The 19,578-nt window shown below is 51.4% G+C and overlaps 2 protein-coding genes across 4 annotated transcripts in view; one reads left to right on the forward strand and one right to left on the reverse strand.

Annotated features, from left to right (window-relative positions):
- Nucleotides 1-2,684: 2,684 nt before the first annotated feature.
- On the forward strand, nucleotides 2,685-3,361 carry CLDN5 (claudin 5). Its single transcript, XM_006875830.1, has one exon. The coding sequence runs from the start codon at nucleotides 2,705-2,707 to the stop codon at nucleotides 3,359-3,361; it is 657 nt and encodes a 218-aa protein (XP_006875892.1). The 5' UTR covers nucleotides 2,685-2,704.
- Nucleotides 3,362-7,174: 3,813 nt separating this feature from the next.
- The window catches only part of CDC45 (cell division cycle 45), a 32,710-nt gene continuing 20,306 nt past the window's right edge, over nucleotides 7,175-19,578 (reverse strand). The window contains exons 11-18 of one of the 3 annotated variants that reach the window (XM_006875831.1): nucleotides 18,418-18,549; nucleotides 16,074-16,172; nucleotides 15,109-15,270; nucleotides 11,378-11,516; nucleotides 11,208-11,291; nucleotides 9,301-9,419; nucleotides 8,307-8,383; nucleotides 7,175-7,241 (exon numbers count right to left, since the gene is read on the reverse strand). In XM_006875831.1, the coding sequence (XP_006875893.1) occupies nucleotides 7,177-7,241; nucleotides 8,307-8,383; nucleotides 9,301-9,419; nucleotides 11,208-11,291; nucleotides 11,378-11,516; nucleotides 15,109-15,270; nucleotides 16,074-16,172; nucleotides 18,418-18,549 (877 nt within the window). In that variant the 3' untranslated portion in view covers nucleotides 7,175-7,176. Of the gene's footprint in view, nucleotides 7,242-8,306; nucleotides 8,384-9,300; nucleotides 9,420-11,207; nucleotides 11,517-15,108; nucleotides 15,271-16,073; nucleotides 16,173-18,417; nucleotides 18,550-19,578 lie in introns of those variants that run through there. The other 2 variants (XM_006875832.1, XM_006875833.1) reach the window with 2 other exon arrangements.

Genomic DNA, 19,578 nt, shown 5'->3' on the forward strand with positions numbered 1-19,578 from the left:
CACCTCCCCACTGCTGGGCTCTTGCACTGGTTGTTTCTTCAGTTCTACCAGAAATGAGATCTTTGCTGAAATACCCGCTCTAGAGACCCTCAGGATAGGGCACATCCGTCCCACTCCTGAACTGATCTTGCTGACTCATTTCATTTGTTGGCAGCTTACCAGCAGGAAATTTCTGAAATGGGTCTTCTAATCAGAGACAGTAGGTCAGGAACTCCTTTACCAGCGGGTACACAGCCCTTCCTGGGCCTGGGTTGGGTCACTTTGAGGCCACCTGGATCTGGGGTAGATTTGTGGAGACTGTTTTAGACCTACAGTGGCCAGGCCCTGAAGATAGCCCAGAAGTGATTAGGGTGTAGATCAGACAGTTACAGGTGAAGCCTAAGACTTCTCTACAAGGCCCAGAAGATGCTGTGAATCTGTCCCCAAAGAGCCATGGGCTTGCTGGGGCCATCATAGCACCCCAGGCTTCAGAGGGAGCCTGGACCAAAGTGAAGGAGAGAAAGAGGGCAGGTAGGCTGCAGCCCCTCAGCTAGCTAGAGGGGCTCAGGTGGTGAGAAGTCAGCATGGCTCTGCAGCTCCCCACAGGCAGACTTCCTGCCTTAGACAGGTACATGGGGATCTCCATCATGCTGTGGTTCATTCTCCGGAGTTGTCCTGACTACTGGTGGGGGCAAACTGACCAACTATTCCAGTTCAGGCTCCTGGGAGCATCACTGGGGGATGGGACAAAAGGCATCTGGAGGCAGTTACCTTGGCAACAAAACAGAAGCTGAGCAGGACTCAGCTCAAGGTGCTGTAGGCAAATAAGGCCAATCTGAGAGCCCAAGGTAGCATGGAGTGTGTCTGTATGGGCTTGTGGATCCCACCAGGCTGGCCAGTCCGAATGCATGCAGATCACAGCAGGCTGAGCTTTTCCTGGGGGTTAGCACTTTGTCTACAGACAGTGGGAGCCACAGAAGGCTTTAGGCAGGGTGTGGCCCTGAAGAGAGTTCTACCAGGAGGATAGGCCAGCAACCCTGAGGAGAATGGCCCGAGCAGGTAAGAGTGGAGGCCCTAGAAACTGTTCTGGTGAGACCGCAGAGGACAAGGTAGGATCTCTGGATTCAATGGAGGAGGGTCTGTTTGGAGAAGGAGGTGGTCCTCAGGTCTACAGCAGATGGAAAGCAGTGCAAGATGGTGCTTGGGAAGAGGCAGTGGTTCACTGGTTTGGGAGGGTGGGGTGAGGTTACGAGGAGGAGCAGTGGACTCCCCTCACTCCAGCTGACACCCGGAGAACCTGTCCCCCCTTATGCTGGACAAGCCAGCTTTAGTGACTTTAATCTCCAAGAGCCATCTGACAAGAAAGGACCCAGGTCCAGGTCTAGGAGGAGAGAGCTGTCCGAACTCCATTTCTGTGGTTTGCCTCAACGCTGTACCTTCTCCATGGAGGGACCTGACCAGCTCCATGGGCCAGAAAAACGAACAGGCGCTCCCGCAGCAGCCTCAGTGCCTTGGCCAGGAGTCCAGACCTTGTTGGAAACAAAGGGACTGACTGGGAATGGGCATCCGGCTGCTGTGCCCACATGGGCTGTGAGTGGTGGAGTCTGGTGCCCCCACCCGAGCCTCAGGGGGCGCTAAACGTCCACCCCAGTGGACCTTTCGAGAAACTCCTGGGCCATTGTGCAAAAGAATGCCCGGAAATCCCGCGCCTCCTGCCTCTAACGAGGATGGGGGCTCTTCCTCCTGGCCAGGAAACTCCAACTTGGCTTCCGGAAGGCCGTCTGGGGGCTGGGGCACCAGGGGCACCACTGCTTCGGGTGGGAGGGTCCCTTGTGTCTCTCCTCTCCGAGGGTCAACGAAGGCCTCTGGGAGGACCAATGGGGAATACTGAGGACTTCCTGATGGCCCCTTACTGAGTGGGACCTCAAAACATGGGGGATGGGCTCCATCACAGGAAGAGGAGCAACTGAGCAAAGGTTTCCAGGTCTGGGAAGCCCCATGCAGTGAGGACCTGCCCTCCCGACCACATTTGGTGCTGGGACTCAGGTCCTGGGCAGTCAGTAGGTTGGGTGAGTAATGGTGCTTGGCAGGACCCCAGATCAGGAGGCTAGGGCCACGGGACTGTCTGGCGCCCCTGCCCGGCACAGCTTGGAGTGCAGTACCAGGACCCTGGTGACTGGCTTCCTGAGGAACAGGTAGAGCGATGTTGCCCTCACAGCGGCCTCTGTACCACAGGCAGCAGTGAGAGGGGAACGCACCCAAAGGCTTTGGCCAAACCTTGGGAGAAACACCGTACGTAGCCGGAAGCTAAGGCTTGGCCGGGGGTGGGGTGGGGGCGAGAGTGGTGGCCCAGGTCCAGGGTCTGCTGTTCCTAAAGTGGCACGAGACTTTCAGGGAGGTGGCCCTCAGAGCCTGCTTGGACAGCGGAGGGGTGGGGGCCAGGGTACGCCCGGGGAGTGGCTCTAATGCCCCCTACTACCCTCCTCTCCGCGCCATCGTTTCTCGAATTAAAGCGTCTAGGGGCGTGCCATTGGCTGTGGAGACGGCCCTTGCACGGATTGGCTGCTTGAGGCAGGGCCAAGGGCAAAGCCCACCCCCAGAACCTTCAAATGGGGAACCCCAACCGGCGCCTGCAGACGCGAGGCGGGGCGGCAGGGCCGCTGGACCGGGGCGGATAGTGGGCACGCAGAGGCCCGAGAGCCGTCGGGCGCACGTCTCTCCAGCCATGGGGTCTGCAGCGCTGGAGATTCTGGGTCTGGTGCTGTGCCTGGTGGGCTGGGTGGGCCTGATCCTGGCGTGCGGGCTACCCATGTGGCAGGTGACCGCCTTCCTAGACCACAACATCGTGACGGCGCAGACCACCTGGAAGGGGCTGTGGATGTCGTGCGTGGTGCAGAGTACGGGGCACATGCAGTGCAAAGTCTACGACTCCGTTCTGGCGCTCACGGCTGAAGTCCAGGCTGCACGCGCACTCACCGTGGGGGCAGTGCTGCTGGCCCTGGTGGCGCTCTTCGTGACCCTAGCGGGCGCACAGTGCACTACCTGCGTAGCCCCGGGCCCAGCCAAGGCGCGCGTGGCGCTCACCGGCGGCGCCCTCTACGCGCTCTGCGGGTTGCTGGCGCTCATACCGCTCTGCTGGTTCGCCAACATCGTGGTGCGTGAGTTCTACGACCCGGCTGTGCCCATGTCCAAGAAGTACGAGCTGGGCGCCGCTCTGTACATCGGCTGGGCCTCGGCGGCGCTGCTCATGTGCGGTGGTGGCCTGATATGCTGCGGTGCCTGGGCCTGTGCCGGCCGCCCTGACCTCAGCTTCCCCGTCAAGTACTCGGCGCCCCGGCGCCCTGCGGCAGGGGGCGACTATGACAAGAAAAACTACGTCTGAGGCCGCCGGCCCCAAGGACCCTGCTGAGCACCCCGTAAGGACTGGGTTTCCTTTCTCTGCGCAGCACTGGCTCCCAGGTGGGTGGGGCTCGGGTGCGAGAAACCCGAGGGCACCAGACTGAAGATGCTGCTTCCTCCCCAGCGGTTGCTGACGACGCTGCCAAACCCTGTCAAGGGATATGCCCAGCAGCCTTTACTCCATCAGTGGGGCCTGAGGCAGGGTGACCATGAGACTTGACCTGGGCCTCTGGCCTCAGCCCAGCAGCTCCCCAGCGAGCCTTGTGGGCCTGGAGTGCTTTCTCCCCCACAACTCAAGTGGGGATAGAATCTGCTTAGTAAATGGTTTCAACACCCTTTACCTAGTGTCCTGTCCTTTGTTCATGATCTGTGCTGCCCTCCTACACTCACCCCTCCCTGAGCTTGCCCCTGGTGCCTGGAGTCTGATGACCTCATCTCTGGCCCTCCACTGCATCGCCACCTTCCTGCTTACATGCAGGTAGGAAGCATGGGGCTTCCCACAGCTACTTCTTGCTGGCGGACCAGCTGCTGCTGAGTAGATAGAAGTGGGAAGGGCTGGCATCCGTCCCACTCCCAGTTGGCCTCAGGGCTCTAAGAAATGCCTGGGTCACATCCAGCAGCTGGAGTCTTCCCAGCGGCCAGACTCCTTGTGGTGGGGGTGGGCTTAACTCAGAGAGTTGACAGCGGCCTCTGAACACAATGGTTGGATCCTGGGAGTCAGTGAAGCCAAAGGGGGTAAGAACTCTACCGGAGCCAGGGAGGAATGTGAGTCTACATCCAAGGTGTTCTTGCTGCTGGGCTGAGGAGCCAGATCTGTAGGTTGCCAGTGGGGTATCATCATTTTGGGGGGCACAGCTGAATCCAAAAGGCATCGGCATAGCCTCTGGACTATCAAATGGTCAGGTGAGTGCATGAGGACTCTGTCAGCTGGACCCATGCCAACCCCAACTTGTGTGTGGGAAATGCCAAGAGGTCAGGAGTGGAGCTGGCCTCAAATCTACCAACTCCACCGCCACTGAAGCTGCTCTCCTACAGGGTCATGCTGAAGCTCAGCTCTGGGGTATAGGGAGACTGTTCCCCTCCACCTCCCACCCCCCCGTACACTCCCCCTCCAGGCCACCCTCTCTGGGCTCTTCCTGTACACGTTCTCTGTACCCACATAAAGCCTGATGACACCACCACTTGGTTCATAGGGGTTCTCCCTCCAGGTCCCTTGCTTTTCCAGGCAGTGGCCTTCACAGACCACCTCAACCCTGGTGTGGTGGGACCTATATGTCCCCTCACCTCTGGATCCCCCTCAACACTCCATCCCAAGGCTCCCGACTGGGCAAGTCCTTGCTGCTGAGAACACTGACCTCAGAATTGTGGCCCTGTCCTGCTCGAACCTTCTGTGACCAGGATGTGGGTGGTGCTAACTGCAAGGCCTCGGGAGGTAGGGGTATAGTACCTACTGGACTGTCCATGACCCTCTTGACCAGCTGGACTCACCCTAGCTTGCCCCTTGCTGTCCCCACCCCCATCCTGCTGAAGTGTAGAGAAACCAGACATGTCTACAGGCTCATGCTGAGGGACACACAGTCATTCCAGGGAACAGTATGGTGGGAGGAAGGCTGTGGGGAGGCCAGCTCAGGTCAGCCTGGGGCAGGGAGTAACTGGGGAGGAAGTAGAGGGAGGGACAATAGAGCTCATCCTTGCTGGGCACTGCTAGGCAGGGGTACTGAGGGTCTAGCTTCTGGAATGACCCAAGAGTCTGAGGACAGGGTTGTTGTTGTTCAGTGCATCAAGTCAATTCCAACCCATAGCGAGCCTGTATAGGGTTTCCGAGGAGCAGCTGGTGAACTTGAACCGCCGAACTTGCAATTCAAATGACTTTGCAGTCTGATGCATTAACCCACAGTGCCACACCAGGACAGAGTAGGGGGTTTGTTTTGGGGATGGAGCAGGAGAGCCCTAGTCCTTGTGTGTTTGCTGTCTGGAATAGGAGTTGTATCGCACTGAGCCCCTAGAGGCCAGCACAAACCTTCTGCCTGCCAGACCTCTGGCCCGGTGCCAGGTGTACGAGATAAATATAAAATAACATTTTATTTCATGAAAAGCAAACTTGCCCTGCATCTAAAACTCATAATTTAGTCTAAATAAAAGCAGCGAATATAAATAAGGAGGAGGAAGAGGTCATTTCTGAAGGAAGCAGACCCTGAAAAAGAAGGGGTATGTGTGAAAAATTTCAATCACTTTTTATGTCAGCCCCAGATCAGCTCATGAAGTACCCAGTCCTGCCCTCTACCAGGCTGGGTGGCTACCCCAGCTTTGAGGCTGATGCTGAGTCACCTCAACCCCTCATGGGGGCAAGGGTGGGTGCTATGGGTAGAGTGCCACTCCAGGACCTCCCAGGGTACTGGGCCCCCTGAAAGGCATCCCACCCAGGACCAGGCTACCACCCAGTGGAGAAACCCCAACACCCACAACTCCAGGGTAGCGCCCCCTTTTCAACTGCTGACTTGCCATCTGCTTGTCCCTTGGCCCCAAGTGTGCGTTCACAGCCCCCCTGCCAGCTCTCGGGTCTGCAGAGCCTCATACACTCTCCTCCTCTTGCCTGGAGTACTTTATCTGCCCCAAACCCCATACATTGCTCCTTGTCCCACCTGGTCCCTGTTTCGCTGAGCAGGCTGCAGGGCTTGTGGGCTTTGGATGCAGCTCTGCTGCAGGAATGCCTCCACATGTCACTTTTGGTTTCGGTTGTAAGCTGACGCTCAACACAACCTCTGCCTCCACCCCAAGGAACAGGGGCTAGGCCAGGCCCCAGCCAGGCAAAGACTGGACTGGACACTCCTTGAGAAGCCCAGGTGGCACCGTGGGTTGGGTGCTGGGCTGGCTGCTAACCACAAGGTCAGCAGTTCAAACCTACCAGCTACTCTGTGGGAGAAAGAAGAGGCTGGCTGCTCCTGAAAAGATTTAGTCTTGGAAAGATGGAGTCCTGGGGGGTTCTGAATCAGAGCTGACTCGATGGCAGTGGGTTTGATTTGTTTGGACACTCCTCGTCTAATGAGGAAGGAACAGGCTGGGATGGCTAAGTGCTGCCCAGGTCCACGCAGCTGAGGGGCTCAGGGACCTGACTATAGACCCCAAGGCCTGATTCAGAGTCCCTTCCAAGTCCCTGGGGTCTCCACGCCCTTCTTAGTAGTGTTCACCCAGCCCTGATGGGGAGGGGGACCTGCCCCCACAGCTTCTAGCTCAACATGGACAGGAGTGGGGCTGACATCAGCACCACCCTGCCTGACAGAGCTGTCCATCACTGTACCCTGGAGCTGTGTCCACACTAGCCTGCTTCCTGGGTCCCCAAGAAATAGGGGGTGTGGGAGGCATCATGCACTCACCATGAAGCCTCTGTAAATGAGCACTGGGGGAGGTGGCCCCAGAACTGACACCAGTAGCCCTCATCAGAGCTGCTATCTAACAGCCCACCACACAGAGGCCTGGTTTGCATCTGGCACCTCTGACCCTACAGGTGACCCTGAAGGAAAGGAGGGCTCTTGATGGCCTCTGCTCTCACAGTGCCAGCAAGTCTGTGTGTCTCACGTTGCCTGCAAGCAGACGCCTAGTCCAAGGCGCAGCAGGAGGGGGTAAAATGCCAGCTCTTTCTGAAGGAAATCACTAATGAAATTAGTTTCCTCAAAAATGCCCCATTATGTCACTATGGGCAGCCAGGGACAAGATGGTCTTGGGAAAATCTCCCGGGAGGAGCAAGAACGGCCCCACATGGACTCGGCCAGTAATTCCCTCCCCACCGACAACTCACTCTCAGGAGAGGAGAGAAACAAGTGCGTCCAGGAACTTGCTCCGATCCTCTGCTTTCAGCTCAATTACTGAAGTAATGAAAGAAAAACATCTTGTAAGCTGGGAGGGTGGCCGTGTGGGGGAGAGTGCGTAGGAGTGAATGTGCAGCGAGAACTATTCTGGACATGTGACGTGACTCCCTCTCACTGACCGTCTCCAGAGGGAGCCCCCCTTCTGACACCTTCAGAAGTTACCAGGCTGCCCCGCCTGCAGTCTTGGGGATTGTTGGTGTTAAGTGATGTGGAGTCAGTTCTGACTCCTATCGACCTTGTATATGTATACCAAGGAGTGGCTGGTGGGCTTGAATCGTCGACCTTGTGGTTGGCAGTCCAGTGCTGATCCCACAGTGCCACACCAGTGACCAGTCTTGTGGATTGGAGGCTGAATTTCTGCCCCTCACCACATTCAGAGCTCAGAGACAGATCTGTGGGAGGACAGGCTGGCTCGCTGGGTACTCACACACCAACTGCTGGAGGCCAACTCGGGGATACAACAGCTCAGAATGTCACTGATCTGGACAGAGATGGATGGCCCTTCCCACCCTGTGTCAGGATTGGGCTCCGGGGCTCCTCACTAGTATAAAGAGACCTGGGCATGCTGCCACATCTCTGAGGGCCATCACATGAGCAGGGCGAACTTGAAACGAGGGGCTTATGTGGTCCCACTGCCATTATTAGTGCCATGACCGCAGCCCCAGGAACTCCAGGCTCATCCTCTGCAGAAGCCCTGGTGGTGCAGTGGTTAAAGTGTTTGGCTGCTAACCACAAGATGGGGGTTTAAACCCTCCAACCCCTCCTCGGGTGGCAGATGAGGTTCGCCACTGTCCTACAGGGCCGCTGAGCTGGAATGGACTCAACAGTAGTGGATATGATTTGGCAGTGGGTCTGCAGATCTGGGAGATCATGGGATTGTCCAGACATGTTAACAGAGGGGCTTGAAAAGACTGGATCAAATGGGGGTGGGGTAGGCCCAGGCAGGAGGGTACGACTCACTAAGGCTCCTCAGGGAGCACTGGCCTTGGAGGGGCAGGTGAGGGCAATGTGGCCACCATAGTGGTGCGTGTCTGTGGAGGGGGTGGGAGAGGGAGCTCTTACCAGACAGGTCAAAGTGGTTGTGCAACGTCCGGGAGCTGGTGCTCTCTGCAGCCTTCTCAAATGCCCTCCCGAAGAAGCTGCCAGCATGAGACAGACACATCAGTCCACCAGTACCAACCCTTCCTTCCATGCTCAACCTCCACAACTGACCCAAGAATGGGCCCAAAGTCCTCCAGTCCCCATCAACTCTTGCCCTGCTCTCTGGGTCCTGCCCTCCGAGAGCTCCACCACCACTGTCTCCCTGCGCCCCGATAGGCCCTTCTTAGTCCTGGCCCAGGATGGGCTGGAGGTCCTGCCTGAGACTGCACAAGAGCCAGAACCCCTGGCATATCATTGCCTACACAGACCATCCTCAGTATTTTGAGGCCATCTGTTCCTGTTCAGAGCTGGGGGCAGAGCAGGCACTTCATCCTAAATTCATCTATACCTACACTATGCTGGGATGAGGTTGGCTAAGGGGCCACATGTTCACATCAACAAAAACCTGGACTACTTGGAGTCCAATGGACAACTCTTCATTTAGATGACCCCACTGTCCTCTCCCTTGCACCTTCAGAAGAACGAGGCTCTGAGGATCTGCTTTGGGATCCGAGAGAAACCCTTTGATGAGCAGACCAAGGGCAGGTCACAGACCCCTCAGCAGGCTCCCGCCTGGCCTCTGGTACCCTGGCTACTGCAGCTGGCTCCCACAGCACCACAAAGGCCACATTTGTGGCCACTCTGTCTCTGTGCCTGGTGCTTACCCTCTCCCTTGTTCCTGCTGGGAGCATGCCTGCCTACCCTTTCTGCCAACACCTGCCCCCTTAACCCCACAGGCTGGACCCAAACACGGCCACCTCTGGCATCCTGCTCAGATGGTGAACCAAGGCCGGGCTCGCTGCTGAAGCCACTTATGAAGGTTTGTGAACTGTTGCAAAGTTTAATTCCAGTTAAGAAGGAAGGGACCGAGGGTCAACCCACAGCTCTCACAGCCCTCGCCAACAAGCGTGCTCACTTCTTTCTGTCTGAGTCATCAGTCTCCGGGGGAATGCCCACTACGGTCACCGTGCCTTGTTCCACACTCAGGGGGGCAGCCATAACCAAGGGCAGCAGCTTGCAACGCCGGTTCTTGGTCTGAGGAGGCAAAGGAAAATTGTCAGTCTGACACCCGCCCAGAACTTCACCCTGAGAGCCTGCAGCACCAAGCCCCTCTCTCACGGGCATGCTGGCAGATGCCACAATGTGGCTAGTCCTCACCCAGAGTCCCCCTTTCCTTGGTAACTTTTTATATCATTCTTGGATAAGGCACTTCTGGGTGTATTTCTTAAATGACCTACAGGCGTAAATCTTTAAGAGTCCCACCCAAAACCACTGCCTACTCATAGAGACCTACTCATGGAGACCCCATCTTGGGTTTCTGAGACTGTAAATCTTCACAGGAAGACAGCCTTATTTTCTGTAGCATTCGCTGGTAGGGTTCTAGACACTTCTCATCTTACTTAGAAAGGACAATGATGCTTGTCGTTAGAGGCCACTGAGTCAATCCCGATTCATGGTAACCCCATGCACAACAGAACAAAATACTGCCTGGTGCTGTGTTATCCCCATGATCGATTGTGGATTGAACCATTCTGATCCATAGGGTTTCATGGGCTGTTTTTCACAATATTGCCAGGCCTTTCTTCCTAGTCTGTCTTAAACTGAAGTTTTGTGGAATCCTGTTAAGCAGCACAGCCACGCACAAGCTACCGTGACAGACTGCATATGAGGTGGCTGTGCATGAGGCACATTGCTGGGACTCGAACCTGGTTATGGATGATGAAACATATGATGAGACACATGTTTCCTTTGTATAGGCCTTTTGTTTCTTGGTTAGATTTATTCCTAAGCATTTCATCTTTGAGGTGGCTAATGCAAATAGTATTGCTTTTCTAACTTCCCTTTCATAGTTCTCTTTGTTAGTGTAAAGGACCAGACGGATTTTTTGTGTGCTGATCTTGCCACTTTTCTGAATCTTACAATTAGGTCCAAATAATTTTCTTGCTGAGTGTTTGGGATTTTCTACATTAGCATCTGCAAATAGAGTTTTACGTCTACTTTGCCAATTCGGATGCTTTTCATTTCCCTTTCTTGTCTTCTAGCTCTGGTTAAGACTTCCAACACAATAATGAACAGGAGAGGTGATACAGCGCATCCTTGTCTGGTTCTTCTTTGTAAAGGGAATGCCTTTAGTCTCTCTCCATTAATGGTTCCAGACACGCCTGATAGAAGAATCATTGTTAACAGGCCATGACCACACATTTGGCAGCTCTGTGTCTATCACTGTACCCCACCTCCAACACCAGGCCCAGCACTCTCTGTAGTTGCCTTTCTCCTTGCCCATGACTAACTAAGCCCGACCTTGCTGCTTGATTTCTGAGATCAGACCAGCTCAGGAGCATCCAGGGCAGTATGGCCATAGGCTAGCAGAGGCCTTTCTGATGACTGTGTTGCAGAGACTTCTCCACGAGGCTGCAGCCCATCCATATGCACCATAGACTTCATTCCGTGTGACCATTCCTCCTAGTACTGGTCCACTTGGGGTGGCCCCAGCTTCTATATGACAGGCCCTCCAGCAGCTCAGGGGTCACACGCAGGGCAGTCCCTTACACCAAGGAACACATACCATTGCCACAAGAAATAATTCCATGGGAAAAACATAAGGCAATCTTCTCCCATAAATGATTCACAACCTCAGAAACTCTAGGGAGTTGTTTTACTCTGTCCTTTAAGCTCACTATGAATCAGAGTCAACTAGACAATAGTGGGTGGCAGTGGATTGTGAGCTACAGATTCCTAATGACAGACTGAAGAAAAAGCAAGGAGTCTACGTCCACCCTACAGCTGGCAGATGGCCATCACTAGCACTAGAGGGGAACTCACCGAACACACAAAAGACTTGAGCAGCTGTCTGCTGAGGAGGCTCAGGGATACTGGCTTGGAGAAGAGCAAGACATCTGGAGAGCCCTGGGAGAGAGGACACAGAGATGGTCGGAGAGGAATGGCATCAAGGGAGGCCCAGCACCTGTGAGTGTGTGTGAGGGGAGCCTGACCTCCATGAGGGAGCAGTAGAGGAAAGGCCCCTGGGAGATGACCAGGTTGGTGCACAGGCAACTGGCGATGATCTGCTGGGTGGCTCGGAGCTGCTTCTTGGCGAGTTCTAGGCCGTGGTAGAGCTTGTCTAGGTTACTTCTGCAACAAGAAGACACATGTGGTATTGGCTTGGCTTGTCAGAGTTTCTTGGTATAATGTAACCAAGTCATTGGTGGAATGTGTGGTTCCTGAATGAGGAAGGTGGTTCTGGAAAATGTTTTTCTTGGAAAACATTTCTCTCCCTCCAAAGTCCCTTTAACACAAAAGGAAGATGCACAAAAAATTCACAGACCCTTAGTGAAGGGTCCTGGTGTGGCACTGTAGGATAAACACTGGACTGCTAACCATTCATTTGGTGATTCACACTTACCAGGCACTCCCTGGTATATGGTTACTATGAGTTAGAATTGACTCAATGGCACTTAACAATAGCAGCAGTGATGGAAGAAGAGGTGAGAATGGGTGCTGCTACCTATCAGGAGAGAGAGGAGCCTACACAGCAGAGCAAAGGAAGGTGCCCAGTAGACAGCAATGTCTTCCAGTCAGCGGGTGTGTCGAGGCCCCCAGCTCAGCCTGGCTTCCACAGCTCCTTGTTAGATAAGCAAGACCACCGGAACTTGTGTAGTGCCTGTAGCCTTGACAAAGTGAGCCTAGAGAAAACCGAGATGATCCTGAGAATGAATGCAAACTTAATATGAACTCTAGTTAGTATCTTCACAAAAGTTTGGGAAACTTACATCCTAAACCAACAACAAGATGCTATGAGGATGCTATGAAAAAGGAACACCAGAAAATATGAAGCCTTTGTAGAAATTATAATGATACAAAAAGTTAAAAATGTAACTCCAAGACTAGGGAATGGAGTCAGGAGAAGCTTCTTTCTTCTTCATCAACAAGAAGACAAAGATGTGGGAAATGTAAAGAAAGAACTGAGTCCTGCTCCAGGAAGCCTAGAAAGAAAGAATAAGCAACACTGATGTACATGCGTGGGACCTAACCAAGACATACAATGAAAACACACCCAAGCTGAAAGACTGAAAGGGCTCACCTAAGAAGCCAGCGTAAACCAGGAGCTAGACCCACCTATAAATACATCATGAAGAAATGCAGGAACATTGAGGATAAATAAAACACGAGGCCCTACAAGCTTCTTGGGTGGATGGTCATTTACCAAGAAGCAAGAATCACAACGGCTCAGACTTTTCATGGGTAGCACTGACTGCTATAATACAGTTGTTATTAAGTGCTGTTGAGTCGGTTCCAATCTACAGCGACCCTAAATAGGGTTTCCAAGGAGTAGCTGGTAAGCTTGAACCACCTACCTTTTGGTTCAAACCAACCTTGTAGTCCAGTGCATTAACCCACAGCACCACATCCAGACTCCAACCACACCAGGGTTCTGCTAGAATACAGTAGAGGGATAAAATACCCATCACCAGAAAATGAGCTTCAACCCTGCCCTCTATACAGAGTAAAACCAGCAATAAGAGGAGGGTAAAATAAAGACACTGTCAGATATACACCAATGAGTTCAACCACAACAATGACCCAGGCCTGGGCAAGGTTTGGTTCTGTTCTACATGGGGGCACTATGAATTGAAACTGGTTTGATGGCAACTAACAACAACAACCATAACAAAAGGGGCAGTGAGAATAAGGGATTGTGGTAAAGTGTAGTTTAGTCCTTAGGCAGTCATGTCTGGCCCATCAGGACTCCTTTCTATATTGGATCCTTCACTGAGGTGCAACTCCTGAGAAGGGAACCAAAACTGAGCAGGATAGGAATAAAGAAAAGGAAAGAGTCCAACAAAACTTGGATTTGACTTGACGTTCTAATTAGGGCAGTAAGGAAAGAAAATGGAATAAAAGGCATTCCAATTGGAAAGGAAAAAGCGAACATAGTCTCACTTTGTAGATTACATCATCTTATTCACAAAAAGGAGCTCTGGTAGCACAGTGGTTATGAATTGAGCTACTAACCTCAAGGTCAGCAGTTTGAAACTACCAGCAGTTCCGTGGGAAAAAGATGAGGCTTTCTGCTCCCGTAAAGATCTGCAGCTTCGGAAACCCTGTGCAGGGTCACTAAGAGTCGGAACCGACTCCCTGGTACTTAACAACAACAATTCACAGAAAAACCCTAAGGAATCCACTCGAAATCTACTAGCGCTAATGAACAAGTTCATCAAGGTTGCTGGATACAAGATCACCATACAAAATCGGAGAATTGATGTGTCTAAATTATAGTGTTGGTGAAGAATACTGAATATAACACGATGTGTCAGAAGAGCCAACACATCTGTCTGAGAATACAGAGTATACCATGGAGTGCCAAAGAGCCAACACATCTGTCTGGGAAGACTATTGAGTATACCATGGGTACCAGAAGAGCTAATGCATCTGTCTGGGAAGAAGAGCACCCAGAATGCTGTCTTTCTCCTGATAAGAGGCCACCACTCATCTGTCACTGTGCCGTACTGTGGTGCTGGCTTGCGGGTTGATGTGATGCTGGAAGTTAGGCCACCTGTATTTCAAATATGGTAATCAGGTTTCAGTGGGGCTTCCAGTCTAAGACAGAAAGTAGATTACTGGAGACGGAGACCTGGTGGCACAGTGGATGAAGCGTTGGGCTGCTAACCCACAAGGTCAGCAGTTAAATTCCAACAGTCCCTTTGCAGGTGAAAGATGGGGTTGTCAGCTCCCGTAAAGAATGACAGTCTTGAAAAACCAAATGAAGCAGTTCTGCTCTGTCCTACAGGGTCACTCACTATGACTCGGAATTAATTCAGTCGCAGCGGGTATGGCGTGAGGGATGGAAGTTTGGGGGTTGATGGCTACGGAGTGCAGGATTGTTTATTAGGTAATAAAAGCATGCTAAAGGTAGACTGCAGGATGGTTACACAACTCCATGAATATACTAAAAGCTATTGTACTGTACACTTTAAAGCAGGTAAACTGCATGACATACAAGCTGTATCCCAGTAACATGTGAGCTGTTTTGTTTTGTTTTAATTACAGTGGGGAAGCAGGACTGGGAAACCCCAGAAGGCAGGCTGCCATTTTTTTTTTTTACTACTGCAGAAAAACAGAAGCTAGAAAAAGCTGCTGAATAAGGCTGCCTTCCTAAAAGTTAAGGAAATGAAATCCACATTAAAATGAACAACACAAAAGCACCAAGGTCGAATCCCACTCAACATTACTGGAAGGGAGAAGTAAATTAGCAGCTGAGTAACATCCCTACTGATAAGGAAAGTGCAGTGACAGACATGCTGAAGAGATGGAAACCGGAACATTCTATCGTGCAACAAGCTGCAAGACATGACAGAAATAATACAAACTATCTCAGGAAATAGGAAAGAAGAGTCAGAAATAAAAAAGGAAGCCACTGAGTGATGAAGACTAAAACTAGAATAAATACAACAAATGATGTCTTAAGAGATCTAGGGGGTGAGAAAGAAGAAACATTTGAAAACCAAAAAGGAAAAAAAAAAAGAAGAGAGAGAACAAGATTCGAGAGCAAAGTGACAAATATTGAAGACAGGCAGAAAAGTGTGTCAGGCCCACCTTGGTAGTAGTCCATTTTATACTGAGCAAGTGTAGGGTGGCACAAAGCCACTCACATGTTGTTGTGGTCCCCACAGCCCAAGGATCAGGCAGGACAGAGAGGGTTGCAGACCACGGCTCTACCCACTACCTGGAGAGACTGTCCAATGCCTGGGTGAAGTTGTCAGTCCCAGTGTTGACCTTCTCAATGCTCTCCATCAGTGACATCGTGGCAAAGACCACATCACTGGCCAGGAACTTATGCTTGAACCCGAAGTGAATGCTGAAAGTCTGCACACGCATGTCCTTCATCCTGTCCCAGGGAAGAAGCCAATGCTGCTGTCACCCTATGGTGTGTGGCATGTCTCCTACCGATGGCCCTGCAGTGGCTCTCATCACCAGACTGGCAGACACACCGACAGGGCCACTCACTACACTGATGCTCCCACCATGACTGGCATGGTAAGACAGGCTCAGGCACCAGCCCTCAAGTTCATAAGGTGGAGGGGTGGTGTAGTTACTGTCCCTGGTGCTGGGATGTGTAGAAACATTTTCCTCTCAAGTCAGCTGCCTCTTAGGAACAAACAAGAGGGACAGCCACCACCTGTTATGTCATCTAGGGTTTGCAACTGAGGAGGAGAGATACCAGTCAACTCTGACCCTGTACAGGGCGCACAGGTGTGCCAATCAGCAGGACACAGCTGTGTCTGGTTCTGAGCAGGTGTGAGGGTGGGAGATGCCACCCCATCTTTAATGAGGGATTGGTGAGATGACCACCCCAAGGGCCGAACTTCAACCTTGTGATTTAAGAATTCTAAACCCTGTGGGGATTTCCTGAACTCCTATTTTTAACCAAAGGAGGGGGTTAAGTGTTGGTGGTTCAAGCTCACCAGTAGTTCCATGGGAGAACAATGAGGCAGTCTGCTCTGGTAAAGACGGACAGCCTCGGGAACTCTGTCTCATAGGGTCGCTATGAGTGTGGATGGACTCCACGGTAGTGGGAGAGGAACTTCAGCTCTTCCAAAAGAACTCAAAACGTAGGAAGTGGGCTAGCATAGGTCAAGTTCATTTTCATCATGTTTCTTTATTGCATTATTTTAGGACTGTGATGCTTACCCAAATTTATTTGCAGATTCTTCAATCATTTCTCGCAAATTCTCCTTCAAGGAAACATCCATGGACTGAAACTTCTGCTTTACTTGTTTCAACGGAAGTCTACAAAGACAGCAATCCCCACAAGAGTGAGCTGACTTCAGGACAAAATCATTAAGCCTTTCACTGGACTGAAAGACCCCACATGAATGGATCACAACTGTAGGTGGACAACTATACCAAAGCAAGGGCTATCTATTTGCTCTTAGAGAACATTCTAGGCCACCACACATTTGTCAGTTTGTTATGTGGTGGCTTGTGTTGTTGTGATGCTAGAAGTTATGCCACTTATATTTTAAATACCAGCAGGGTCACTCATGGTGGACAGGTTTCAGCTGAGCTTCCAGACTAAGACTGACAAAGAAAAAGGAGAGGCAGACGACTTTGGAATGGTTGTTGTTGTTATGTGTCATGGAGTCAGTTCTGACTCATAGCGACCCTATGCACAACAGAACAAAACACTACCCAGGCCTGCGCCATCCTCACAAATGTTAACTTGAACTCATTACTGCTGCCAACGTGCCAATCCATCTCATTCATTGGCGTTCTTCCTCTCTTTCTCCAACCCTCCACTTTATCAAACTTGATATCCTTCTCCAGGGACTCGTCCCTCCTCACAATATGTCTGAAGTATGAGTGACAACGTCTGGCCATCCTGGCTTCCAAGGAACATTGTGGCTACATGTACTTCTTCCAACACAAATTATTCTTTTGGCAGTCCATGGTACTTTTAATATTCTCCTCCAACACCATAACTCAAATGCATCAATTCTTCTATGGTCTTCCTTATTCACTGTCCAACTTACCCATGCATATGAGGCTATTGAAAATACCACGGCTTGGGTCAGGTGCACCTTAGTTCTCAAAATCACATCTTTGCTCGTCAAGACTTTAAAAAGGTCTTGTGCAGCAGATTTGCCTAATGCAAATGCATCATTTGATTTCTTGACTGCTGTTTCCGTGAGTGTTGATAGTTGATCTGAGCAAAATGAAATCTTTGACAACTTCAGCCTTTTCTCCATTGATAAGGATATTGTTTATTGGTCCAGTGGTGAGGATTTTTGTTTTCTTTACGTTTGAGATGCAACCCATACTGAAGGTTGTGGTCTTTGATCTTCATCAGTATTTTAAATCCTCTTCACTTTCAGCCAGCAAGATCATCCGCATATCACATGAGTCTTTCTCTAATTCTGATCCACTTATTATCCAGCTTCTCAGATTATTTGCTCAGCATACAGATTAAATAAGTATGGTGAAAGAATACAACCCTGGCGGACACCTTTGCTAATTTTAAACCATTCGGTGTTCCCTTGTTCTGTTCAAACAACTGTTTCTTGGTCTATGTACAGGCTCCTCATGAGCACAATTAAGTGCTTCGAATACTCATACTTTGCAACGTATGAGTTATAGCTTGTCATGATCACATAGGATGTCATGATCACACAATCGAAAGCCTTTGCATAGTCAATATAGCACAAATAAACATCTTTCTGGTATTCTCTGTTTTCAGCATCCGTCAGCAGTGATATTCCTCATTCTGAGTCCTCTTCTGAAACTGGCTTGAAACTGTGGAAGTTCTCTGTCAAGTTGTCAAAGTGTTCGTTTTGCTTGGATCCACAATTAACACTCAAGGAAGTAGCAGTCCAGAAATCAGACAACATATTGCATTAGGCAAATATGCTGTACAAGACCTCTTTAAAGTATTCAAGGGCAAAGATGTGACTTTGAAGACTAAGGTACACTTGAGACTAAGGTGGTATTTTCAGTCACCTCATATGCATAGGAAAGTTGGACAATGAATAAGGAAAACTGGAATCAATGCATTTGAAATACAGGGCAGGGCTGGCAAAGAATATTGAATGTACCATGGATTGCTGGAAGAAACAAATCAGTTCTGGAAGAAGTGCAACCAGAATGCTCTTTAGATGCGAGGATGAGGAGACTTCACCTTTCACCTTTCATATGCTGTCAGGAGGGACCAGTTCCTGAAGAAGGACATCAGGCTTGGTAAATTAAAGAGTCAGTGAAAAAGAGGAAGATCCTAAGAGATGAATTGACACAGTGGCAGTAACAACGGCTCAGATATAACTACAATGTGAGGATGGCACTGGAACAGGCAATGTTTCATTCTGTGTGCATAGGGCTGGATGGCCCATGACAACAACAGTATTCTAGGATCCAGTGGTAAAGTACTTCAGGTGGAAACAGGCATCAGTTATAGTTTACAACCAATTTCATCACAACAAAACCCAGGGAGAAGGGGTGAACTTTTCCCTCTGGGGGCATTGGGCTAGGGAGAATCAATTACCCCATGTCCGCCAGGAACTCCTGGAGCCGCTTCTGGCCTTGCACAGACCAGATCTTGAACCTGGAGGCAGTGTAGCACGTATTGCAAAGGCTGTCGTAGAGAGACCAGTGCTGGTACAGGGCCAGATGGAGGCTGGGGCAGAGGTCAAGGAGCATACTGGCACACCCAGGCCCACCCAGGGCGGTGCACGGGACCACTGCAGTCCTACCCCTTGAGAATCCCTGGTGGATCGCCTGTGTGGCACCTGGCCATTTCTTGCTTCATCTGTGAAACCAGTCATCGTTAATGTAATGGGAGCACTCTAGCAGTATTTATTTCATTTGATCCAGACCAGAGCCTGGAAAGTGGCAGGTACGTATAAGCCCATCTGACATTTGGAGGTTCAGAGGCTGTGGGAGTCCATGGCAGCAACAAGGACAGTGGTCATGATCAGATGTCTGAGCCATGGGGCCTGACCTCAGCTCTGTGACTCCTTCTCTTCTGTCACTCTCTCCCACAGCCACCTGCTCCTGCCAGCACCTGGGTCAGGTGGCACCTCCCTGTCGGTCCCTCCCCTCAGGTGGGCCAGCCACCCAGCCTCTAGTACCTCCTCAGAGACTCACAGCCACCTGGAACCTAGCCTGCCCAAACCCACATCTGTTCCTCCTGGATGCCCTACCTCAGGACCAGGGCAGCTCAGTCATCATCCCCACTGCTGAAGCAGAGGACCCTGGTCATGCTCCTCACAGATCCTCACCCCACCTCCCACCCAGCAACCACAGAGACCTTTCAAAACATGTGAGCTGGATGTGGGTCATTCCCTGGTCTCCCCGATCTTGGGATCACTGGGTGTGAGGCTCTTGTTCTGGCCTCTGACCTTCAGGCCCTTCCTCAAGCTCACCTCTGATTGTGCTGCTCTTCCCTCCACTTCACAGGCCTGAGAATAGGCTTGAGATGTACCACCTACCGCCCAGTGCCTTCCAGAGCACTCCAGGCCCAATAGTGTGCCCAATGACCCTAGTGGTGCCCATGCTTTCCTCACAGAAATGTTGCAGTTTGTCATCATGTATTGGCCTGCTTCTTTCTTATCTCAATAGGTGCCTACCCTCCAAATGACTTGAGGCTGCCCGTGTGCACCCACCATAGGGAGCTCTTCTTATAGTAGGAGCTGGGAAGCAAGAG

The sequence above is a fragment of the Chrysochloris asiatica genome, unplaced genomic scaffold (assembly GCF_000296735.1).
Source record: "Chrysochloris asiatica unplaced genomic scaffold, ChrAsi1.0 scaffold00340, whole genome shotgun sequence".
NCBI classification, from domain to species: Eukaryota; Metazoa; Chordata; class Mammalia; order Afrosoricida; family Chrysochloridae; genus Chrysochloris; species Chrysochloris asiatica.

What these genes read in the sequence shown, in the direction of transcription:
- CLDN5 (XM_006875830.1), top strand. Translation starts at nt 2,705, where the DNA reads ATGGGGTCTGCAGCGCTGGAGATTCTGGGTCTGGTGCTGTGCCTGGTG.